Genomic DNA, 24,831 nt, shown 5'->3' with positions numbered 1-24,831 from the left:
GGACCCCTCCCTTGCAGTAACATAACAATGGCACACCAAGGGCTGCAAAAAGAACACGCTTTATTTGCAGATTTAAACCCAAAAACACTCGCTGGGGTTTGGGGACACATTCCTGGCAATGAGGAAAGGAGGACAGGCACTGCTGCCCTCCCTCCAGGTAAACCAGTGACACTTTTGCTGCCCTCAGGGCTTTGGGCAGGGCTGAAACCAAACACATCCTGCTCCCCCTCCCTTCTCCAAGGGGGCTGCCAACACCTCCCAGCTCATCCTGCAGGCTCAGCACCCTCCTGAGCACCCCAGGGCGCTGTCCCAGCCCTGTCCCAGGGCAGGAGGGGTGGCTGCCATCAGAGGCTGGGGGAGCCCATGGAGTCCAGGCTGTCAATGAACTCCTCCAGCTGCTGCAGGTGGTGCAGGCAGCCCTGGCGCAGGTTGGCCCTGAGCGCCACCCCCAGCGCCGCCTCCATCGAGGGCTCCTTGTGCAGCAGCATCGTGGCCACCACGGCAATGCTCAGGCTGAACTGCTGGTACGACTGCAGGGCAGGGCCACGGCCTCAGCACCCCAAAACCAGCACCAAAACACCCCTATTTTAACCCACAAACTCATCTGAGGCCATGCAAACCCACAGCACCTCCCCCTGCAAGCTCCCCAAAACACCAAATTCACACCCTCACCACCCAGCATGGCTCCTAAAGCTCCTCAGGTGAGATACCCCATCCTGGAGCTGTTCCCAGACCCACAGGGCAGGGCCAAGGGCTCAGCACCCCAAAATCAGCACCAAAACACCCCTGATTTTAGCAATGCTCAGGCTGAACTGCTGGTACGACTGCAGGGCAGGGCCACGGGCTCAGCACCCCAAAACCAGCACCAAAACACCCCTATTTTAACCCACAAACCCACAAATACCATCCAAACCTCTGCAAGTCCCCCAGAATGCCGAATTCACCACCCAGCATGGCTCCCAAAGCTCCTCAGGTGAGATTCCCCATCCTGGAGCTGCTCCCAGACCCGCAGGGCAGGGCCATGGGCTCAGCAGCCCAAAACCAGCACCAAACCACCCCTGATTTTAGCCCACAAACCCCACAAATATCATCCAAACCCCTGCAAACCCACAGCAGCTCCCCCTGCAAGCCCCCCAAACACCAAATTCACCACCCAGCATGGCTCCCAAAGCTCCTCAGGTGAGATTCCCCATCCTGGAGCTCTCCCAGACCCTCGGGTGCTCTCCAGGACTCACCAGCTCGATCTTTGCCTTCCTCCTGAGGACAGCAGCCAAGCGGGAGTCGAGGTCAGCTGGGGATGGTGTGGGGGGCTCTGAGCAGAGCTGCTGCTGGCCACACACAGCCTGGCAGGTGGAAAAGGCAAAGGTTGAATCCTCCTTTGCAGCAGGATGCAATTCGGGTGAACCAGCTCAGATTTCACCCGACTGTGGAAATCAGCAGCAGTGCAGGGGGGGGATCAGGCTGCCAGCAGTGGTGGAGAACCCTGAGAGCAGCACTGGCTCAAAAATGCCAAGGAAAGCTCAGAGGGGAAAGGGACTGAGCCACACTGGGGCTGCCAGCGCTGGTCACCAGGCCAGGACCGGTCACCCTGTGGAAGGAGCCACTGGTTTGTCACCTTCCCTCGGGTGCCACCCCACTCCCCCTCTTTGCCCCAAGTTCTCTCCCTCATTAGCAGCAATTAAGCTGCTCTGGAGGGTTCTCCTTGGCTTCCTCAGAGCTCCATGCCAGGGCTGTTCACACCCCAGCAGCCCTGAGCCTCGGGTTCCTGCCCTGGCTCTTTTCCCAGCCGTGTCCCGGGGCCGACACGGGCTGTGCCTCCAGACAAAGCTGCCCCTTAACCCCAGATCCTGCAGCCACAGGGATCCCCCAGGCTAGGGCAGCGTCCCCAAGCCCAGGGGGACACCGGGGGGCACCCAGACCCCGTACCAGATTGGTGTCACCAGCCCCAGGTGGGTGCTGGGGCTGTGGGGAGGTCACTGGTGTGGTGCAGGTACCCAGAGAAGCTTGGCTGGGCTGAGCTTTGGGTTCTGCTGCAGATCCTGGAGGAAGCTGAGGGTTTTCAGGAGGCTGAAGGCTCTGCAGAGGCTGAGGGACAGAGAGTGGCTGTGCTGGGACAGGGGGACAGCACCGCCAGCACGTGGGGACAGTGCTGTCCCCCACGGGGTGGGGACACGGAGCTGCCCCACATCCCAGACTCACCCCAGCCTGGGCAGCCTCTGCCTCAGCTTCTCCAGCCCCACAGGGTGCTTGTTCCCAGGAGTGTGGGCTGAGCTCAGCCCCTGCCTCTCCAGAGCAGCTGGAGATTTCCAGGATTTCCCTCTTGGCAGGGTCTGGAGGGGCTGCTGGGCTCTGGGGATGGGACCCGTGACCGCTGCCAGCCTTGGGGACGCTGCACGGCTCCACCTGTGTGATACAAACAAACAAATTTGGTGAATTGTTGTTATTATTATAAATGGTAATTGCTTGTAAATTGTAACTGCTTTCAGGACAGAAGGCAAATTTGTAATGGGCTGTGGAACTGAAAATGTGCACGAAGCAAGGCCGTCACAGGAGATAACAAAATACAGAACCAAGATAGCACAGGCAGAGAACAAAACAGCACAAAAAGAGAATGCCAGGTCTAAAGTGGCATCAGGAGACCACCCTGGGGTGCCTGGATGGACCCTCAGACCCAGCAGCAACCCAGGGTGGAGCTGTGGCAAACTTGCCCTGAGAATGTGCCAAGAAATTTGAGGAAGTTGTGCAATTGCAGCAGCACAAAGGACTGAAAAGTGTGTGTGTGCCTCTGGCTACTAAATACTTATTTATAAATAAATAAATAATAATAATAACTTATTTAATAAGTAAATAATAATAATAATAATAATAATAATAATAATAATAATAATAATAATAAATACTTACAAATAATATAAATAATAAATAAATATTTATTTATTATCTCTAATTAAACTTAAATTTCAGAGTGGGATTAGGGGCATTGTGGAGTCCCACAGTGAGGGGACAAAGGGTTTGGGAAGGGGGCTGTGCCTCCCTGCAGGCTCTGCTTTAGGGTGGGAATAGAAAATAGAAAAAATAAAAAAATAGAAAAATAGAAAAAAAAATATATAGAAAAAATAGAAAAAAAATAGAAACAATAGAAATAATAGAAAAATATAGAAAAAATAATAGAAAAAAGAATAGAAAAAATAGAAAACATCCCCAGGGGAAGCTGTGTGTGCTGCTGGTGGGGAGGATTTGTGGAGCCTGGAGCTGATCCTGTGCCCCTCCCCAGCAGTCCCATACCTCAAGGTGCTCCTGGATCTCAGGATTCCTGGAGGTCTCCTCTGGAGGGGCTGGATCTGTTCCTGGAGCACAGGGATCCTGATCCTGGCTGCCCACAGGGCTCTGCCCAGCTTCCAGCTTCACCTGGGGACAGGCAAGGGAGTGGGATGAGATGGGATGGGATGGGATGGGATGGGATGGGATGGGATGGGATGGGATCCATGGGATGGGATGGGATGGGATGCACAGGGTGCTAAAACCCCCAGGAGAACATAGAGAAAAGCCTGGAAAAACTCCATGCCTGGCAAAAAGCGAGGTGGAGAGGGGAAAGGCCGGATCAGAGAGGAGGGAGATGTCCCAGCAGCCAAGGACACCCCTGAGCCAGGCAGCTCCAGAGCTGGGAGCACCCCTGGGACGGGGGAATCTCCTACCTGCAGCTCTGCAGCACCAGCATCAGCAGCTGGGCTCTCCAGAGGGCTCCTGGCTGGGCTGGGCGGCTCCAGAACATTCCCAGTCCCCACTGGCACATCCTGGAGGGAACCAGGGCAGCGTGCAGGGCTCGGGGTGAGCGCAGCCCTGCTGTGGGATGGGAGGGGACAGGTAAAACCCCTCACCTGCGGCTGTTCCCGCCTCTCTGCAGCTCCTGGGGGAGGAGCAGGGGCCTGGGGAGGCTCCGGGGGCTGCGGCTCCTTCCTGGCCCCGGGCTGGCTCCTCCTGGAGGGGGCAGGACAGGAGGGCTTGGAGCGTGGCTTGTGCCCTGCAGGGTGGGAAACAACGGCAGGAACTCCTCAGCCTGGCTCAGGAGAGGATGAAAAGCAGCGAGGAGCCGGCAAAGGGGCAGCACAGACCTCGGGAGGGTCGGGGACACCTCGCCCGGGGCACCAGGAGCAGCTGCCGGGGGTGGCTCCGTCGTGTCCCGGCCGGGTGGTGGCTCCAGGGCGGGCGGTGTTGGTGGAAATTCCCCGGATTCCTGCAGGAGCACAGCCCCAGGGTGCGGAGGGTTGGCTTGGGAGGGGTCTCTGTGCAATGCCAGCCCAGGCAGGGACAGCTCCCAGCGGTGCTGGTGTCGCTCATTGTCACCCCCCGGGCACGGCACCCACCCTGCAGGGCCGGAGGGGGGCCAGGGCTGGGGCTGCTCCTCCTCGGGGTACTCGGGCCAGGGGTCAGGAGGTGGATCCTGCAGGGATAAGCTGGATTTAGGGAATGGGACGGGCCAGAGGGTGCCCACACACTGTCCTTGTCGCCGGGCAGTGAGTGGCCCCTGCCCCATTTCAGCCACCGCGGCTGCCAGCATGGCCAGGTCAGCACCCCCCTCACCTGGTACCAGCACTCTCCAAAGTCACCCTCGGCTCCTGGCATGGCTGCTCTGTCATCCCAGGGGGGCGGCAGGGGACACTCGGGGGGTGCCCACCTCCTGTCCCGCTCCTCCTCCTTCCAGGAGATGTCCCCAGGGCCACGGAACGCTCTGGGCGCCCTGGGGCTGGGCTGCAAAGGGAAGGGCCACGGTGAGGACACAGCCACTGGGAATTTTGGGAGTTTTTTCCCCATGAGCCCACTGGGATTTTGGGATTTTTTTCCCATGAGCCCACTGGGAATTTTGGGAGTTTTTTCCCATGAGCCCACTGGGAATTTTGGGAGTTTTTTCCCATGAGCCCACTGGGAATTTTGGGATTTCTTGCTGCTCCCCCTCCCCACTGCGACCCTCAGCTCTTTGTGCCCCTCCTGCTCCCTGCTTTGGGGTTTGTGGGTGAATCCCCCTTTGCAGCAGGATGCAACCAGCTCAGATTTCACCCGACTGTGGAAATCAGCAGCAGTGAAGGGGGGATCAGGCTGCCAGCAGTGGTGGAGAACCCTGAGAGCAGCACTGACTCAAAAATCCGAAAATGAAACCCCACAAGGATGTGAAACCCTGAGAGCAATGGCAGGGAACAGGGGCAGATGCTTCCTGGGAGGAACCAGAGGGCAGAAATTTGATTTTTTAAGGAGAAATGCTCCACAACCCCCCCCCCCAGCATCTGTCATTCCATGCTGTAAAAGCTGAACCCCACTTTTGAACAGGGGAATTTCCAGCTCAACCCTCCCAGGAGTGAGCGTGGGTTCATTTCTGGAGCCCCTCAGGGTCACTCCTGGAGGCTGAGCCAGAGAGATTTGTGTGGGTCTGGGTGAGCAACATCAATCCAAGCTGTAATTGCTAATTAACAATGAAACTATTGATTTAATTAGCAGTGCCCTGGTGTAACCATCGTGATAAATGAATGTGACTTGTGCTAACAATTGTAAATATATTGTATTTGTAAATATATAAAATATTATATATTATAAATATATAATATAGTATATAGTATACAGTATATATAATATAGTATAATATATACAATATATACAATATAATATTATATATTATATTATATACAATATAAATATATATAATATAAATATATTGTAATTGTAAATATATTTATATTTTAGAAAATATTTGTTAAAAAGGAATAGAGGAAAAGGATATGTAATTAGTGCCACAAAAGAGATGTTTTCAGATGTTCATGAGAAAATAGGATACAGGATGTAGTTTGAGATAAGTAACATCCCAAAATAGAATAGGCCTTGGCATAATTAAGGAATCAGCCTTGAAATCACTGCCAAATTTACTTTTTACATGCTTACTTCATTTTATATAAAATTGCTGCTCAATTAAAACTGCTGCTAAGTTCTAATTTTGTGGTTTAATAAATTAAGACATATAGGGCCTTATTCATAACAGCATCCTCACTGCACTGTAGATAACTAGTGGAGATCCTGGCCATCCGTGGAAATAAATAAATTATTTATTTTTTTATATATGTATATATATAAATATATATATATAGTTATTTTTATATATATATATATATATATATATATATATATATATATAAATACATTTTAATATAAATATATTTACATAGATATATTACATATACCTATGTAAATGTATTTATTTTGCCACTCTTAATCCTGGTGGGGGTAAAGCTGTGAAATCCTTTAGACACAAACTGCTGGATCCTGACATTTCCAGACTCCTTTTTGGGATTTAGAAAGCCACAAACTCCTGTCTGTGCCTGGGGGACCACGAGTGCATGCAGACATCTCCACACCGATTTTGGGGTGGGGTTTGGTGAGCCAGGGGCTCCTTGCTGTGCCTTGGGAGGGTGTCCCTGACAAACTGTGACCCTTCCCTGGGACATGTCCCCCCAGCCCTGTCCCCTTACCGGGTGCCTCCTGCACTGGCGTCTGCTGGGCTGCTGCTCCCAGGCTGGCCCATCCCAGGCTGCTTCATCCCGAGGTGGCCCATGCCTGGGTGGCCCATCCTGAGGTGGCCCATGCCTAGGTGGCCCATGCCTGGGTGGTCCATGCCTGGGTGGCCCATCCCAGGCTGGCCCATGCCTGGGTGGTTCATCCCGGGCTGGCCCATCCCGGGCTGGTGCATCCCAGACTGGCCCATGCCTGGGTGGCCCATCCCGAGGTGGTTCATGCCTGGGTGGTCCATCCCAGGCTGGTTCATCCCGAGGTGGCCCATCCCGGGCTGGCCCATGCCTGGGTGGTTCATCCCAGGCTGGTTCATGCCAGGCTGGCCCATGCCTGGGTGGCCCATCCCGAGGTGGCCCATCCCGGGCTGGTGCATCCTGGACTGGCCCATGCCTGGGTGGCCCATCCGGAGGTGGTCCATCCCGAGGTGGCCCATCCCGAGGTGGTTCATCCCAGGCTGGTGCATCCCAGGTTGGCCCATCCTGAGGTGGCCCATCCCAAGGTGGTTCATCCCAGGTGTCCTCAGGGCCAGCAGGGGGATGTGGCCACGGTCCATCCCACCACGGGGCAGGCTGTGGAGAGATCAGAGCTGTGAGAGCCCCAGGAGCAGGCGGGGATGGGGAGCCAGGAGCACACCCAGCTGCCCAGGGAGAGCCCAGATGATCCAGGGTTCCTCCTCATCCTGACCTTCTCCTGGCTCCTCAGCATCCCCAGGGGTGGAGATGGGGTAGTGGGTACCCAGGGTGGCCCCGGGCGCTGCTGGGCTCCCACCCCAACCCAGGAGAGCCCCAGGGGAGCCCCAGGAGAGCCCCAGGGGAACCACAGGAGAGCCCCAGGAGAGCTCCAGGAAAGCCCCAGGAGAGCCCCAGGAGAGCCCCAACCCAGGGGAACTCCAGGAGAGCCCCAGGAGAGCTCCAGAGGAACCCCAGGAGAGCCCCAATGCAGGGGAGTTCCAGGAGAGCCCCAGGAGAGTCCCAGAGGAGCCCCGGGAGAGCTCCAGGGGGGAGGCCCAGGGGAGCCCCAGGAGATGCCCTGGAGAGCTCCAGGAGACCCTTCCAGCCGCACGTACCTCCCTGGGGAAGCTCCTCCTGCAGCCCGACCGGTGGAACATCCTTCCGGAGGAGCCCCGGAGCTGCGGGATCCGCTGGAGGGGGGGAGAGGCTGGCTCAGCCCGTCCCCCAGGGACGTCACTGCCGCCTTGGGGACGCTGCCAGCCAGGTGCCACCCGTGCTGCTGCTGCTGCTGCTGCCGCTGCTGCCAGCCCCGCGTCCGGAGCGCTGCCACAGCTCCAGGGACACCGGCATGGACACCGAGACCCGCTCGCTGTCCCCTGGAGGGGACACGGGGCTGGCAGTGCCTTGGCACCCCCTGTGCCTGCCCCAGGCTCGGTTTGTCCCTGCCACGTGTCCCTGCCAACCCCGCGGGTCACCCCGTGATGTCCCCAAGGGATCCGGGTTGGGACACGGGGGCTTGGGTGAGCTCCCCGCCAGCCCGAAATCCCATTTTTGTCCCTAAACTGCGGGGTGGCAGCACTGGAGCGTGGAGGGGTTGGAGAGCCCCGCACCCCAATCCCGAATCCCAGTCCTGAATCTGTGCACCCCAATCCCTCCCTGCACCCCAATCCTGCATCTCTGCAACCCAATCCTGAATCCCAGAGCCTCCCTGCACCCCAATCCTGCACCTCTGCACCCCAATCCTGAATACCTGAATCCCAATCCTGCACCTCTGCACCCCAATCCTGAATCCCAGTCCTTCCCCGCACCCCAATCCTCCCGTCCCGCAGCCCGGTCTCGTTCCACACCAATATCCAGCGGGAGCCGATCCCTCCTGAGGAGCCCTCCCGGAGCCCTCCCGGAGCTCTCCCCGAGCTCTCCCGGAGCCCTCCCGGAGCTCTCCCGGAGCTCTCCCGGAGCTCTCCGTCCCTCCCCCGGAGTTTCCCTTCCTCCTCCCATCCCGCTCTCGGCGCTGATTCCGCCCCCGAGCGGAACGGGAGCGTGCGGAGCCCGGGACGCGCCGCTTCCCGCATCCCCCGGGGATCCGAACTCCTCCGGGAACCTCGGATCCATCGGCGGGGTGGGAGAAAGATCCGCAAATTGCACCCCCAGGGCATGGAATATCCATGGGAGAGGGGTCCCTGCACCCCCAGGGTGTGGAATATCCATGGACAAGGGGATCCTGGTGTGATAAACGAGTTCACTGGATTCAAGGACCGTATAATTATCTTTATTATTATGCAAGCGAGAATAAGAAAAGTTCAGCGCTGGGCGGCCGGGAGTCTCCGCTCCTCTAGGCTCGCTTTTTCCAGCAATTAACAGGTCGTCTACATATTGAACAATGGTTATTCTTTGGTTCGGGGTATAGGATTTCATTATTTGCTCTAGTGCCTGCCCAAACAAATTCGGGGATTCTGTGAATCCCTGTGGGAGCACTGTCCACCTTAGTTGTTGCTTTCGGTGGGTATCGGGATCTTCCCATTCAAATGCAAAATAATCTCTACATTCTTCTTTCAAGGGGCATGCCCAAAAGGCGTCTTTCAAATCTATAACACTGTACCAGTGATCATCTGGTTTCAATTGACTGAGCAATGCATGGGGTGAGATGAGGGACTACATTCTGTTCGTCATGAGAAAGAGACCAGTGTGTTACAAGAGTTGTCTGCTGACTATTTCTGTACTACTTCATGAGATATGAGCCACAAGGAAACCAGGGAAGGGGTTGCAGGAGCCCACACATAGTCCCACCCAGTGGTACAAGCAGATAACTCACAGAAATAACGACCAGGGAAAAGCTGGGGAAGGGGCAGGGGCAGATAAACAGTCTGCAAGGCAGGATATTTGCTTGCTTAAGCTTGATAGGGCACAGTTTGCAAGGCAGGACATTTGCTTGCTTAAGCTTGATAGGGCACATACTGCGTTAATCATAAGATTTTGGTAATTTTCCACGGAGAAGTCACCAAATAAGGACATAGGGTGAAGAAGATGCCGCTGAGGAAGACTCCGCAGCCTTTATCACCAACCACCAGGAGACAGAAGGATGAACCCCTAGCAATAACCAGCGCAGGCGCAGAGAACTCCGAGATAACATGGACTCCTGAAGGATGGAGAGGATAAAAGGACTGAATCAGAAACTAGTTGGGGCGGCAGTAGGTGGAGCTGAGACTCCCCTGTCGCCCAGCGCTGAGCCTTTGCTTACGTAGTATAACTGCTTCAATAATTAATAAATTCTTTGATTGGAAATTACTCGTTTTGAGTCAATTTTATAACATGGGGGTTTGCTACTACAGGGAACGGGCAATGCTTCTCTTCTTTATTTCCCTTAGATCATGTACTAATCGGTATTTTCCGTCTGGTTTCTTTGCAGGTAAGATGGGGGTGTTGAAGGGAGACATGCAAGGTTCCAAGAGCCCTTGTTGTATTAACCGTTCAGCCTCTGGTTTTAGTCCCCTTCGCCCCTCATCTGACATCAGATATTGTTTTATCCTTACTGGGATTTCTGGGCTTTGAATGTTGACTGTGAAGGGCTCTATATTCAATCTTCCTGCTGTATCAGGGGTATACCAGACTTCTGGGTTGATTTTCTCTTCATCAGTGACCCGTAAGGGGCACAACCTGACTTTCAGCTGTTTTTCTTCAATATTTATGTTTATCCCTAATTCCACCATTAAATCTCTTCCTAATAAATTGTAATCAGCTTCAGGGACCAGTAGCAGTGATCCTACCGCTATTTTCTTCTCTGATTCTATTAAGACATCTTTAATTACAGGAACCTTGAAGGGTGTTCTCCTTTTGCCCCAATAACCTGTACTGTGGAAGGTGAAATCTCACATCCTGGGGACAAGATTGAACTGTTGATCTCTCAGCCCCTGTATCTACAAGGAAGGTTATGGGGGTTTGCTGGGGACCCACCTTAAGTTTTACCAAGGGCTCCAATGACATTTGGGTCCCCAATAGATGGAGCCCTTGACCCCCCCTAATCCTCTTTGAACATTTTCTCATCCCCAAGCCTCTTTCGGCATTCCCTCTTCATGTGTCCTTTTCCACCACAATAGTAGCACACTGTTCCTTCTCTCCCTCCATTGGGGGTCCTCCTAAATCCCGGGGACCTCTCCTCATGCCGCTTCTTTCTCGTGGTGGAGGGTTGTTTCACTGTCCCTCCCTGACTGCCGCCACCATCATCCGAACTTGTCTTTTGTGTGCCTCATCCTCCCGTCTAACATATACCTTCTGAGCCTCCCTGAGCAATTCATTAAGTCCTCTGTCCTGCCAATCCTCTAACTTTTCTAATTTCCTTCGAACATCCTCCCATGATTTGGCTACAAACTGTGTTTTAAGGAGTGCTTGCCCCATTGGCATCTCTGGGTCCACCCCTGAGTATAACTGAAAACTCTTCCTTAATCTTTCCAACCATTCAGTGGGGGTCTCATCTTTTCCTTCCCTCGCTTGCTCTATCAATCAATAAATTACATTTCATGTGGACTCACTTGTCGGTGGTTCCTCACCGCCACTTATAACAAGCAATACAGCGCTGGGTACAGTGGGGGAAGTTTTCCCTCCACACTGAAAGTTGAGGATTACAGGTATTTATAGGGGTACTCATCAGCTTTCTCAGCAGTTTCTATAAAATATATATATTATATAGAATAAATAGAGAATAGATATTCTATATATTCTATGTATTATACATAATATATAGAATATATATAATATATTCTATACAATATATATTCTATATATATTCTATATAATATAGAATATGTACTCTATATTCTATATATTATATAGAATATATAGAATAGATAGTATATATTCTATATAATATATAGAGAATATAGATAGAATATAATATATATTCTATATATATTCTATAGAATATATAATATATATATTCTATATAATATATATTCTATATATATTCTATAGAATATATAATATATATATTCTAAAGCTATAGTTTCAAAGTTTCTGTTCCCATTTTTTACTCATCAGCAGTTTCTATTCTCAATTTTTACTCATCAGCAGTTTCTATTCTCAATTTTTACGTCACATTTCTATGCACTACTGTGATTTATTTTTTCTCAGGATGTATCCCAGAAAGGAGTATCCCATATGTTGAGGTCCAGTTTCCGAAAGAAGGAAGAAGTCTCCCAGCTGGTGAGGTGCAGATTCCAGATGTGGGTCCACCTTTTGATTGCAAGGACTATAAATCTCATAACAGCGATGTCCAGCTTCCCTTGGTCGAAACTATAAATGCTTGAGTTGATGTTCATCTTCCTTTCTCAAGCTGCTTTTCACTGTTTTGTTAAGGTGTGAGATAAGCATGTTTCCTTTTTTATATATTCTAAAGCTATAGTTACAAAGATCCTTACTACAAGCAATATTCTAAAATTATACTTCAAAAGGTTATTACTGCAAAACTCTTTAAGGCTTACAAGCAGAAAGTTCCTGTCAAAAAGCAACATCTTTAAAGCTTTAATTCAAATGCTCCTAAATCAACTTAAAACTTATAAAGGTTAATTGTGAACAAAGGATAGGTTCAAAAGCCTTCTTCCATGCTTTTCTTCCTCAGTTATTTATTAGAATGGGGTTAAACCCTTCCAAAACCCCAAACAGGGTGTGGGGCCCGGGCAGCCCACGGGATTTGGCTGCTCCTGCTGGGGGGATAACGCCTGGATCTCCAGCTGGGCCCTTAATGAGAGTCATTAATTGCCATAAATCAATTTGGGTGGATCAATTAATGGGATTTGGGGACAAGGGGGGCTCCTCACCTGCCGCCCCAGCACGGCCTGCAGCACTGGCAGGAGCTTCTCTGACAAAGGCACCTCCAGTATTTTATCATTGGCTTTTCGCAAATATTGAAATGAATATTATATGTGTTGTGTTAGAAAGTAATGCTGTATTTGTTTTCTTAACTACTGTGTTAAATATAGTTTTAGGTTATAAAAATAGTTAAAATAGAAACGATGCTATGTAGGATACTTTGTTTTAAAAGGAAAGGACTCGCAGCGAGATAGCAGCCACAGGACACCTGAATCTTTCAGGCAATAAGAATTTATTGCCTTCTTATCAGAAGAAACGAACTTCTTCCCGCCTCGAAGGCGCTGTTAGGATTTGGAGGAAGAAGTTGACACTGACCAGACAGAATCCTGTGTTTGAATGGAATTTATGCATCACGTATGAAGTGGATGAATATGCAACAGGCTGTTGTTTTTAAGGGTTAATCCTCTGTTAACGTGGGTCCTTTTTTCGGGCTCGTGCTGCCCAGAAAAAGGTACCCGGACGTCCGTAACTCTTTGTATTTATTGTCTCATATTGTCCTAATTCAAATTGTCCAAATTGTTATTACTCTAATTGTATTGCTATTTTTCTAACCATTTTATTACTATTAAACTTTTTAAAATTTTGAAAACAAGCGATTGGCGTTTTTAACATTAGCCAAATCCGGGAATAACGAAAAAAAACGGGCTGTGTAACGCTACGCTTCCGGGTGCCTGTGACCTGTGGGCTGCGGGATCCACCCTCCGGGGCGAGGGGGGGAGGCGGTGTTTGGGTTGGAATTTAAGGGATATTTGCATAATGAGCTCGTTTGAGCGCGGTCCGGCTGCGCTTCCGGGCCGGGGCCGGAAGCGGCGCCTTGGGACCCGCGAGCAGCGGGCGGAGCGCGGCGGGGACGGGGGAACGGCGGCGGTGAGGGTGCGGGGCCGGCTCTGAGTGTGCCCGGGACAGCCACGGGTGAGGGTGCGGGGCCAGCTCTGAGTGTGCCCGGGACTGCCCCGAGTGTGCCCGGGACAGCGGCGGGTGGGTGTGCGGGGCCAGCTCTGAGTGTGCCCGGGACTGCCCCGAGTGTGCGGGGCCAGCTCTGAGTGAGCGTGCCCGGGACAGCCGCGGGTGAGTGTGTGGGGCCAGCTCTGAGTGAGCGTGCCCGGGACAGCCACGGGTGAGTGTGCGGGGCCAGCTCTGAGTGAGTGAGTGTGCCCGGGACTGCCCCGAGTGTGCCCGGGCCTGCCCCGAGTGTGCCCGGCACTGACCGAGGCGGTGCTCGGGGCCCGGGGGAGCCGCACCGGCAGCGCCCCCGGGAGGGGAGGGATCGGCGTTGGGCTGGGGGTGCGTGCGGGACTGCCAGCCAAGGGGTGATGGAGGGCACGGAGGGACTCCCGGTGCTCTCCCGCATCCTCGGCTGGGGAGAGGTAAAGGCAGCTGCCCGGGTTGATGCCGGGGTGGGCGCCGAGCATGGACAGGCAGGTCCTGATCGTCCCGTGCCTCCCGAGTGGGACCCGTGTCCGGTCAAGCTAGGGTCAACTATGTGATAAGGATGTGCTTGGTGTGCCATTGGGAGTTAGATATTTTCTTGTACGTACGAAAACATAGGCGTGGATTATTGCTACCGCTACTTCTAGAATAGTTATTAAGAAGAGCACTAGTAAGGTTAGGAGTGAGACCGCTGATATTGTGGAGAACAAGGCTGTGGTAGCTGTAGAGATGAGCTGGATGAGGAGGTGGCCTGCTGTGAGGTTGGCTGTTAGGGGCGCACCCAGTGCTAATGGGAGAATTAGTAGGGTTGTTTCGATGGGGATAAGGGCAGGGACTAATGGGGTGGGGGTGCCTTCTGGTAGGAGGTGTGACCCGTGTGTGGCTGTTCCCTTTGTTTGTCATCCGTGTCCGGCTGTCCCCGTGTGTGTGCCCCGTCTCCGGTGTCCCCGTGTGTGTGACCGTCTCCGGTGTCCCCGTGTCCCGCAGGCGGCTGTGCAGCCCCGGCCGCAGCGATGGAGCCGCGGTGCCCGCCCTGGCTGCCGCGGTGTCCCCGGCCGTGCCGCCTCCTGCTGCGCTCCCTGTGCTCCGGCCCCGCGGGGGCCATGGCCGCGCTGCGGGCGCTGCAGCGGAGCCGGCCCCGGGACGGAGCGGGGCTGGCGTTCCCCTGGCCGGCTCTCACCGCAGCCCTGTGCGCCGAGGAGCCCTCGCTGGAGGGGCCAGAGGACGCCCTGGCTGTGTGAGTTGGATACATTTCTAAAACTCGGTGTTTTGCGGGAGTTTTGGGTGCCAGGTGCACAATTTTGGGTGTCAGGTGCACAACCTACAACTAATAGCAACCCAAACTGCCACTGCCCTCCATTCCGGCCTAAACAAAGCCTGCTTAGGATCATTCACCCCATCCATTCTCATCATCCTCATATCTGCATGCAGAAACAACCAATGGCCCTCAATCTTCATAAAAATCCACAGAAACAACCAATGGCCCTCAATCTTTGTAAAAATCCACTTTCCTGGTCCATACATGAAGCTGATATCATAGCAGTCACCCACTGGTGTCCCAGCTCGTGTCTGCAAAAGCATCAGGTGCCTCCTCTTGCTCCCTGGTGCTGTGGGACTCTGCTCCACGGGGTGGGTTGGGCTCAGGACAGGGGATTTGCTCTGACCACTCACCTCTCCTTTTCCAGCAAGCCACGGCTGCTGCTGCTGCCCGTTTTGTGCCAGAGGAACCTCTTCTCCCTGCTCCTGGTGGTGCAGGATGCGGTGCCACGGGACTGCCTTCACCAGCTGCTCCAGGCCTTGGAGCAGCATTCCCGTGTGGATCCCTGGGTGCAGGCCCTGGGGGATCTGCTCCAGCAGGGACCAAGGGCACAGGAGAGCTCCCCACATCCCACTGCCCTTTCTGCTGCGTGCCAGCAGCAGCTTAGGGGCCTGTGCCAGAAAATTGCCCAGAAGAAACCAGAGGGACAAAGAAAATTGAGCTGGTGCTTCAGCAAGCAGGCTGGTGCCCCTGACTCTGTGCCTGAAGGTGGGAAATGTAAAGAAGTGTCTGAGGAGAGCCTGGAGTTGGACAGTGAGAGTGAGAGGAAGAGGTTGTTGCTGGAGGAGGTGGCATTTGAGCCCCAGGAATGTGGAGATGTGGCAGAGGTGGAAGAGGAGGTGCCTGAGGAGCCTTCAGGGGACACATCTGCTCAGAGCACAGATAAGGCTGCTCAGGACAGCTCCCAGCAGGATGCAGCTGGGGAGCCCAGGAGGATTTCCCAGACAGAGCTGGCAGCAGAGGTCCAGTCCTTTGTCCAGGTACTGGGTAGGGTTTGCTGTCCCCTCCCAGCCAGGGAGCCTTTACTGCCTGATTCCCATTCCTTCATCTCATTTCCCTCAGGTGCATGGACAGGGGCTGAAAATGCTGCTGCTGCAGGAGTCCAGTGTAAGTGGTGGCTTCTGTCCCTCTCCTGGAGCTGATGCTCTATACAGGCTGGTGCCAGGGCCTCGGGAGGGGTGGAAATGGAGCTGGATTTCGCAGATGGGGATAAAAAGCCCTGTTGGCACCTCCTCAGGGCTTGGGATACCAACACCTGCCTGCACCTTGCAGGTGTGAGGGGCTGCCTGTGGGCTCAGCCCTGACAGACACAGGGGAAGGGAGAAGCCCTGGAGCTGTATTTTGTATTCTGGTTTCTTTGGTGCTTTACTCAGGACAGTGTTTCTCTCCAGCACTCCGAGCTGCACACCCCTTCCAAGCTGAGCATCCTGAACACCTGCACCCCCAGCCAGGTGAGCCCCAGCACCCCTGCTGCAGCTGCTGCAGGGTCCTGCTGCTGTCCCTAATGCCCCATGCCCTGTGCCACCCCAGCTCGAGGGGCTGTGCTCCTTCCTGCAGCTCTCCACGTGCCCAGAGCCCTCCCTGGTGCGTTTCTGCAGCTGGCTGCTGCCTCTGAGCCCTGCCCTCAGCCACACCAGCGCAGCCATCCTGGCACAGCAGCTCTTCCTCAGGCGGGTACGTGTCATGGCAGCGGAGGTTCCTGCTCCCCATTCCCCTCTCCACTGTCCCCAGCTCCCGCCTTTTGTGTCCCCAGGTCCTGGCCCTCACCCAGCCGCCTTCCCGACACCTCATGGCTGCCCTGACTTCGTTTTGCTCCAAGTATTCCCATCCCCTGTGCCGTGTGCTGGTGGCTGCAGTGCTGCAGGGGCCAGGGGAAGGTGTGCAGGGCTGCTGGGAGCTGTGGCTGTTTGTGGGTGGCATTTGTCACATGTTAGGAACCATGGACGCCTGGGGTTGGTTTTTTCTGGGCAGGTGGACACTTGGGGGTTGGGATGGGAGATGGGTTTACAGATGAAGTGGGAGGGCTGGCTAGGCTGGCTTCTGGCTTATTTTTTCCCAAAGGACAGTTCCCATCCCTCCATGATTGGGGGTTCCTGGCAGCTCCTAATGCTCAGGGCAGAGCTCCCCTTGTGCTGCTGTGAGGAGAGGGGGGAACCCCTGCCACAGTGTCCCCTTTTCCCAGAGACTGGAGCTGTTTAAACCCTTGCTGCAGCTGGGCAAAGGAAGCAGGATTATCCTCAGCAGCAGGAGGAGGCACTGGGTGGTTTCTGTCTGTCCTGACTGGCACATACACCTGTGAAGAGGTGCCAGGAAGGGCCAGGCACCTCCCCATGGATTTGGCAGCCTCTGGAGGCTCTCCCTTGCTGCTTTGCAGGTGCTGAGCAGACCAAGCTGCTGTGTGAGCTGGTGGAGGAGTGCCTGGAGCCCCACTCTGTGCAGCTGGTGCTGAGGTGAGTGAGGGGTCACAGGGCTAGCAGCTCTGCTTTGGCCTCACTGTCCAGCCTGCCTGGGGGCACCAGCCAGGCCACAGAGCAGCACCTTTCCTCTTCACTGTCCTTACAGCCAAGTCCTGGAGGTGCCTTTGTCAGAGAAGCTCCTGCCAGTGCTGCAGGCCATGCTGGGGCGGCAGGTGAGGAGCCCCCCTTGTCCCACGGGTGTCCTTGGTGACTCCAGCAGTGCTGGAGCAAGGACCCATTCTCTTACCTGCCCCTGGGCCTTTTCCAGGAGGTGCTGCCCCCTGAGCTCCTGGATCTGCTGGTCCTGACTCTGTGCCAGCAGGCTCCAGCCTTTGCCACGTCACTGAACTTTGCCAGGCTGGTGACAGCCGTGCTCACGGTGTACCAGAGCCAGGTGAGCCCAGCCAGGGCTGCTCCTGCAGCTGCTGGGGCCCAGCCAAGAGCTCTCAGGTGAGCTCCTGGCAGGGCAGGGCCCTGAGCTGGTGCTGCCTCCGCCCCAGGTCAGCCCAGCTCACAGGAGCAGCCTGGCTGCTGTCCTGGACCGGAGCACTGCGGTGCTGAAGAAATCCCTGCAGGCTGTGCTGGAAGGGGCCAGGTGAGTGGGGACAGGTCCCTGTCATGGCAGCCTCTGCACCCTGGGCTGCCCCAGGGTGTGGAAGCAGAAGGTGCCACCCCTGCCATGCCAGAGCTGTGCAGAGCTGGGTATGGCAGTGACTTTCCTCATCCTGATTTTTGTCTTTCCTCAGGTGATCGCCCAAAGGAATCGTGAGGGGGCAGCTTCCTGGTGTGCACGAGCTCTGTGCACGTTCCTCCCCAACAGCCAGGCAGTGGTGCAGGCTGGGCTGCTGCTTTGTGTATCTGATCTGCTGGGATTTACAGATCTCTGGGTGCAGGAGAGCAGCATTTAACTGAATTCCAGCTGAATTTAGCTGGGAAATTTGAGTGTTCTGCTTTAAAGCCACCTTTCTTTCCTGTTTGCCTGGCCTGTGAGGGGCCCTGCTGTGTGTGACACGTTTCTGGTGATGATGACACTGCTCGTGGCCCTAATAGTGCTTGTGTGGCATGACTCTGCTCAAAGTTCTGTCCTGTATTTTTGAAAGTACCCACTGGAAACCTCATCCAGGCACCTCCTGGTCTGAGAACTGGGAAGAAAAGGTTGGGACAGAGAACTCAGGCAGGTAGAGCTGGGGTTTCAATGGAGGCTTTGAAGCATTGCATATTTCAGGAACTATTTAAAAATCCACAAACATCTACAAAGGGAGAAGGAGAATTAGAATATGCATGTGTGACTGCTCCAGGTTTGCTCAGTAATGTTCAGATCCCAGCCAGAGGAAGGAAAGTCTGAAGCATTAGGTGACACTCTTAAGGCTGAGAGCCAGGTTTCTTTACATAAGAATCACTTAAGCTATTTTAGGTGGCAGTGGACTGATGAGGCTTCAAAATCCACATTAGCTGGAGGATGGAAACCTCCAGGGAGCCAGATTGTTGATGTGTTTGCATTCCACTGAGTTAGTGGCTGAGTAAAGTGGAGCTATTGTAGGGCTGCCCAAAACATGACATAAATAGAAATTGTGCCATGATCATCAAAGGTCTAAACCTGCTCTTCTGGCTTTATTCGGCAGCAGGCTCTGATCTTTGCAGTTTCCCTGCAGAGCTTCTACCAAGTGACCTCAGTGTCATTGTCCCCAGTGCTCTGCCTGGCTGTGGCTGTTGGTCACATGGAGGTGACCACTGCCTTGTGGCAAGAGCTTTCTTGGCCCTGGTTTTGCCTTTGCCTAGTGACAAACAACCCAAAAGCTCTGTACTGCAGGGTGAACTCTCCTCCTTGCTGTGACACCTGGGCTGGCAGGGATGACACAGTGACCTCGGCCAGCCCATGCTGCCTGTGCCATCATCACCTGGCACTGACGTGTTTGATGAAAAGCCTTTTGCTGGGATTTTTCTCCTGAGAAGCCTCAGAACAGAAGTGGAACCAATAAGGATCTGCTGGCTGTGGAGTGTGGGCTGGAGGTGGTTTAGCAACAGGGGCATCTTGGATTGGTCTCCTGTGCATTGTTTCTACTCGATGACCAATCATGGTCCAGCTATGTCAGTCCCAGGTTTTTATTATTCATTCCTTTCCAGCTTTCTGATGTCTCCTTGCTCTTTTAGTATAGTTCTAATATCCCATTTTCTTTTAATATAATAGCGATAATAAAATAATAAATCAGGCTTCTATTAGGAGAAGTCAAGATTCTCATCTCTTCCCTTGTCCTGGGGACCGTCAAACACCACCACAATCACTGGCTTGAGCTGGTCCGGGCAGCACAAAATAAAATTTAAAAAAGCTTTAAAAATAGAAAAATTAAAAATAAAATTCAAAAAATAAAATTAATTAAAAAAAAAAAAGAAAAACAAAATAAAAACCCTAAAGTGCTGTAAAGTGCGACTGTTGTAAAACTGCCATAAAGCACCGGGCAGCACAAAATAAAATAAAAGCTTTAAAAATAGAAAAATTAAAAATAAAATTTAAAAAATAAAATTAATTTTAAAAAAATGAAAAACAAAATAAAAACCCTAAAGTGCCGTAAAGTGTGACTGTCATAAAACTGCCGTAAAGCACCGGGCAGCACAAAATAAAATAAAAAAAAAAAAACCTTTAAAAATAAAAAAACTAAAAATAAAATTTAAATTAAAAAATAAAATTAATTAAAAATAAGTGAAAAACAAAAAAAAAACCCTAAAGTGCGACTGTTGTAAAACTGCCGTAAAGCACCGGGCAGCACAAAATAAAATAAAAGCTTTAAAAATAGAAAAATTAAAAATAAAATTCAAAAAATAAAATTAATTTAAAAAAAAAAGAAAAACAAAATAAAAACCCTAAAGTGCCGTAAAGTGCGACTGTTGTAAAACTGCCGTAAAGCACCGGGCAGCACAAAATAAAATTAAAAAAAAAACCCTTTAAAAATAAAAAAAGTAAAAATAAAATTTAAATTAAAATATAAAATTAATTAAAAATAAATGAAAAACAAAAAAAAAACCCTAAAGTGCGACTGTTGTAAAACTGCCGTAAAGCACCGGGCAGCACAAAATAAAATAAAAGCTTTAAAAATAGAAAAATTAAAAATAAAATTCAAAAAATAAAATTAATTAAAAAAAAAAAAGAAAAACAAAATAAAAACCCTAAAGTGCTGTAAAGTGCGACTGTTGTAAAACTGCCATAAAGCACCGGGCAGCACAAAATAAAATAAAAGCTTTAAAAATAGAAAAATTAAAAATAAAATTTAAAAAATAAAATTAATTTTAAAAAAATGAAAAACAAAATAAAAACTCTAAAGTGCCGTAAAGTGTGACTGTCGTAAAACTGCCGTAAAGCACCAGGCAGCACAAAATAAAATTAAAAAAAAAACCCTTTAAAATAAAAAAAGTAAAAATAAAATTTAAATTAAAATATAAAATTAATTAAAAATAAATGAAAAACAAAAAAAAACCCCTAAAGTGCGACTGTTGTAAAACTGCCGTAAAGCACTGGGCAGCACAAAATAAAATAAAAGCTTTAAAAATAGAAAAATTAAAAATAAAATTCAAAAAATAAAATTAATTTTAAAAAAATGAAAAACAAAATAAAAACCCTAAAGTGCCGTAAAGTGTGACTGTCATAAAACTGCCGTAAAGCACCGGGCAGCACAAAATAAAATAAAAAAAAAAAACCTTTAAAAATAAAAAAACTAAAAATAAAATTTAAATTAAAAAATAAAATTAATTAAAAATAAGTGAAAAACAAAAAAAAAACCCTAAAGTGCGACTGTTGTAAAACTGCCGTAAAGCACCGGGCAGCACAAAATAAAATAAAAGCTTTAAAAATAGAAAAATTAAAAATAAAATTCAAAAAATAAAATTAATTAAAAAAAAAAAAGAAAAACAAAATAAAAACCCTAAAGTGCTGTAAAGTGCGACTGTTGTAAAACTGCCATAAAGCACCGGGCAGCACAAAATAAAATAAAAGCTTTAAAAATAGAAAAATTAAAAATAAAATTTAAAAAATAAAATTAATTTTAAAAAAATGAAAAACAAAATAAAAACTCTAAAGTGCCGTAAAGTGTGACTGTCGTAAAACTGCCGTAAAGCACCAGGCAGCACAAAATAAAATTAAAAAAAAAACCCTTTAAAATAAAAAAAGTAAAAATAAAATTTAAATTAAAATATAAAATTAATTAAAAATAAATGAAAAACAAAAAAAAACCCCTAAAGTGCGACTGTTGTAAAACTGCCGTAAAGCACTGGGCAGCACAAAATAAAATAAAAGCTTTAAAAATAGAAAAATTAAAAATAAAATTCAAAAAATAAAATTAATTTTAAAAAAATGAAAAACAAAATAAAAACCCTAAAGTGCCGTAAAGTGTGACTGTCATAAAACTGCCGTAAAGCACCGGGCAGCACAAAATAAAATAAAAAAAAAAAACCTTTAAAAATAAAAAAACTAAAAATAAAATTTAAATTAAAAAATAAAATTAATTAAAAATAAGTGAAAAACAAAAAAAAAACCCTAAAGTGCGACTGTTGTAAAACTGCCGTAAAGCACCGGGCAGCACAAAATAAAATAAAAGCTTTAAAAATAAAAAAATTAAAAATAAAATTCAAAAAATAGAATTAATTAAAAATAAATGAAAAACAAAATAAAAACACTAAAGTGCCGTAAAGTGCCACTGTCGTGAAACTGCCATAAAGCACTGGGCCGCACAAAATAAAATTTAAAAAACCCTTTAAAAATAAAAAAAATTCAAAATAAAATTTAAATTAAAAATAAAATTTAAAAAATAAAATTAATTAAAAATAAATGAAAAACAGAATAAAAACTCTAAACTGCATTAAAGCGCGACTGTTGCAAAAGGTGCCGTAAAGCACAGGGCAGCACAAAAAAAAAAAAAAAAAAAAAAAAAAATTAAAAATAAATTTTAAAATAATTAAAAAAAAAAAAAAAGCTTTAAAAATAGAAAAATTAAAAATAAAATTTAAATTAAAACCAAAAATTTTAAAATAACATTAATTAAAAATAAATGAAAAACAAAATAAAAACCCTAAAGTGCCGTAAAAGGTGCCGTAAAGCGCGACTGTCGTAAAAGGTCCCATAAACCAACACTGTCGCAAAAGGTGCAGCAAAGCAAAACTGTCGTGAACGCTGCCGTAAAGCGCGACTGCCGTAAACGGTGCCGTAAAGCAAAACTGTCGCAAAAGGTGCCGTAAAGCGCTACTGTCGTAAAAGGTGCCGTAAAGCGCGACTGTCGCAAAAGGTGCCGTAAAGCGCTACTGTCGTAAAAGGTGCCGTAAAGCGCTACTGTCGCAAAAGGTGCCGTAAAGCGCGACTGTCGCAAAAGGTGCCGTAAAGCAACACTGTCGTAAAAGGTGCCGTAAAGCGCTACTGTCGTAAACGGTGCCGTAAAGCGCGACTGTCGCAAATGGTGCCGTAAAGCGCGGATGTCGTAAAAGGTGCCGTAAAGCGCGGATGTCGTAAAAGGTGCCGTAAAGCGCGACTGTCGCAAAAGGTGCCGTAAAGCAACACTGTCGTAAAAGGTGCCGTAAAGCAAAACTGTCGCAAAGCTGCCGTAAAGCGCTACTGTCGTAAACGGTGCCGTAAAGCGCTACTGTCGTAAACGGTGCCGTAAAGCGCGACTGTCGCAAAAGGTGCCGTAAAGCGCCACTGTCGCAAAGCTGCCGTAAAGCGCGACTGTCGCAAAGCTGCCGTAAAGCGCGACTGTCGTAAATGGTGCCGTAAAGCGCGACTGTCGCAAAAGGTGCCGTAAAGCAACACTGTCGTAAAAGGTGCCGTAAAGCAAAACTGTCGCAAAGCTGCCGTAAAGCACTACTGTCGTAAACGGTGCCGTAAAGCGCGACTGTCGCAAAAGGTGCCGTAAAGCAACACTGTCGTAAACGGTGCCGTAAAGCGCTACTGTCGTAAACGGTGCCGTAAAGCGCGACTGTCGCAAAAGGTGCCGTAAAGCGCGACTGTCGCAAAAGGTGCCGTAAAGCAAAACTGTCGTAAACGGTGCCGTAAAGCGCGACTGTCGCAAAAGGTGCCGTAAAGCGCTACTGTCGTAAACGGTGCCGTAAAGCGCTACTGTCGCAAAAGGTGCCGTAAAGCGCTACTGTCGTAAACGGTGCCGTAAAGCGCTACTGTCGCAAAAGGTGCCGTAAAGCGCGACTGTCGTAAAAGGTGCCGTAAAGCGCCACTGTCGCAAAGCTGCCGTAAAGCGCGACTGTCGCAAAAGGTGCCGTAAAGCAACACTGTCGTAAAAGGTGCCGTAAAGCAAAACTGTCGCAAAGCTGCCGTAAAGCGCTACTGTCGTAAACGGTGCCGTAAAGCGCGACTGTCGCAAAAGGTGCCGTAAAGCGCGACTGTCGCAAAAGGTGCCGTAAAGCGCGACTGTCGCAAAAGGTGCCGTAAAGCGCGACTGTCGTAAAAGGTGCCGTAAAGCGCGACTGTCGCAAAAGGTGCCGTAAAGCGCGACTGTCGCAAAGGGTGCCGTAAAGCAACACTGTCGCAAAGCTGCCGTAAAGCGCGACTGTCGTGAAAGGGGACGTAAGGCGCTACTTTCGCAAAAACTGCCGTAAAGCGCGACTGTCGTGAAAGGTGCCATAACGCGTGACTGTCGTGAAAGGCGCCATAAAGCGCGATTGTCGTAAAGCTAAATTACTGCAACAGGAGTTATGAAAACCAAATGCTGACTGTTTGGCCGTGTTTACCAGAGACTTTTGGACACAGTTTGTATCAAGCACTTTATTAGTATCTCCCACCGGGAGGTGGCTGCCGCGGAGCCGGCCCCAGCTTGCCGGGCGCTGCTTGAGCTGTGTTTGCCGCAGGGGGGAAGCCCGCAGCAACCGCCCCGCCCCTCCTGCGACTCCGCCCCTCGCCGCCGCGAGTCTCCAGCGGGACACGCCCCCCACCTCCCCGTCGGACCGCACAGCTCCGGCACCCGCGGTGCCGCTCGCCCGTGCCGCCCCGCCCCCGCGGTCCCGATATCCGTCCCCCCGGCCCCTCCCACCGCTCCCGCCATCCCCGCCTTTGCCATCCCGTTGGTCCCTGCTGTCCCGGCTACCGCGGGCCCCGCCCCTCAGCGTCACCGCGGCCCCGCGCCCCCTCCCCCGCGCCTGCCGCTTTCCCCCCGCTACCCGCGGGTGCGGCCGCTCCTCCCGCCCCCAAGTCCCCCTCGCCCCCTTTGCCGACACAGCGCCGGTGGCGGCCCAAGTCCCGTCGCTGCTGCATCTTTGCAGCCTCCTGTGGCTCCCGGATCTGCGGTGCCGAGCGCGCCTGGCGCGGCCCCTCGTGCACGTTGCCTCTCCCGCGCCTGGCGCCGCCCCTGCCCGCCGGGCCAGCAGCCAGCCCAGCCCCCAGCGGCTGCGCGCCGCGCTCCAGCCGCCGACTCCCCCACCGTCCGCCATGGCCCCCCCGCGGCAGCCTCCCGCCGCCTCCACGCCGCTCCTCCCGCCGCCCCGGGATCATCTCCCGCTGACGCGGCCGCCCCGCCGCCGCCCGTGGTCGCCCTCCCGCTCCTGCCGCTGCTGCTCCACGGCGGGCCGAGCCGCGCCTTCCCCCACGCAGCCTCCCGCTTCAGAGCTGCCGGATGGCACGGCTCTGCCGCCTCCTGCAACCACGGCCGTCCCGTCGTTCCCTTCCGCAGCCGCAGCCCCGTCCCCCGTTTCCGCGGCTCCGCCGCTTCCCGCATCCCCCGGCCCGCCCGCCGCTGCCCGCCGCTGCCCGCCGCTGCCCGCCGCTGCCCGCCGCTGC

The 24,831-nt window shown here is 51.2% G+C and overlaps 2 protein-coding genes across 12 annotated transcripts; one reads left to right on the top strand and one right to left on the bottom strand.

Moving 5' to 3' along the window:
• Positions 1–43: 43 nt before the first annotated feature.
• Positions 44–8,621, bottom strand: LOC139601256 (basic salivary proline-rich protein 1-like). 8 transcript variants are annotated; one of them, XM_071450113.1, is made up of 13 exons: positions 8,254–8,621; positions 7,619–7,693; positions 6,513–7,121; positions 4,582–4,749; positions 4,365–4,441; positions 4,113–4,234; positions 3,879–4,021; positions 3,696–3,794; positions 3,286–3,517; positions 2,200–2,403; positions 1,927–2,085; positions 1,236–1,343; positions 44–530 (listed from the first exon to the last, which is right to left on the bottom strand). In XM_071450113.1, the coding sequence occupies exons 1-13, from the start codon at positions 8,613–8,615 to the stop codon at positions 345–347; spliced, it is 2,544 nt and encodes an 847-aa protein (XP_071306214.1). In that variant the 5' UTR covers positions 8,616–8,621; the 3' UTR covers positions 44–344. The 8 variants fall into 8 exon arrangements, with proteins under 8 accessions (XP_071306214.1, XP_071306215.1, XP_071306218.1 ...); XM_071450114.1 differs by having other exon boundaries at positions 3,286–3,408; positions 7,619–7,879; positions 8,351–8,366; XM_071450117.1 differs by having other exon boundaries at positions 3,286–3,408; positions 3,696–4,021; positions 8,351–8,590.
• A 4,546-nt stretch (positions 8,622–13,167) lies between these two features.
• On the top strand, positions 13,168–22,029 carry LOC139601259 (Fanconi anemia group E protein-like). 4 transcript variants are annotated; one of them, XM_071450128.1, is made up of 12 exons: positions 13,168–13,277; positions 14,283–14,532; positions 14,981–15,593; positions 15,676–15,720; positions 16,005–16,064; positions 16,144–16,287; positions 16,367–16,490; positions 16,988–17,063; positions 17,176–17,242; positions 17,338–17,463; positions 17,570–17,664; positions 17,816–22,029. In XM_071450128.1, the coding sequence occupies exons 2-12, from the start codon at positions 14,309–14,311 to the stop codon at positions 17,817–17,819; spliced, it is 1,578 nt and encodes a 525-aa protein (XP_071306229.1). In that variant the 5' UTR covers positions 13,168–13,277; positions 14,283–14,308; the 3' UTR covers positions 17,820–22,029. The 4 variants fall into 4 exon arrangements, with proteins under 4 accessions (XP_071306229.1, XP_071306230.1, XP_071306227.1 ...); XM_071450126.1 differs by lacking the exon at positions 13,168–13,277 and adding an exon at positions 13,318–13,433 and having other exon boundaries at positions 15,987–16,064; XM_071450127.1 differs by lacking the exon at positions 13,168–13,277 and adding an exon at positions 13,353–13,482 and having other exon boundaries at positions 15,987–16,064.
• The last annotated feature ends 2,802 nt before the right edge of the window (positions 22,030–24,831 follow it).

The sequence above is a fragment of the Agelaius tricolor genome, unplaced genomic scaffold, assembly GCF_023055355.1.
Source record: "Agelaius tricolor isolate 1412-34295 unplaced genomic scaffold, bAgeTri1.0.p SCAF_30, whole genome shotgun sequence".
Lineage (NCBI taxonomy): Eukaryota > Metazoa > Chordata > Aves > Passeriformes > Icteridae > Agelaius > Agelaius tricolor.
Note: the sequence above shows the minus strand (reverse complement) of the source record. Positions and strands in the feature narration are given on the sequence as shown.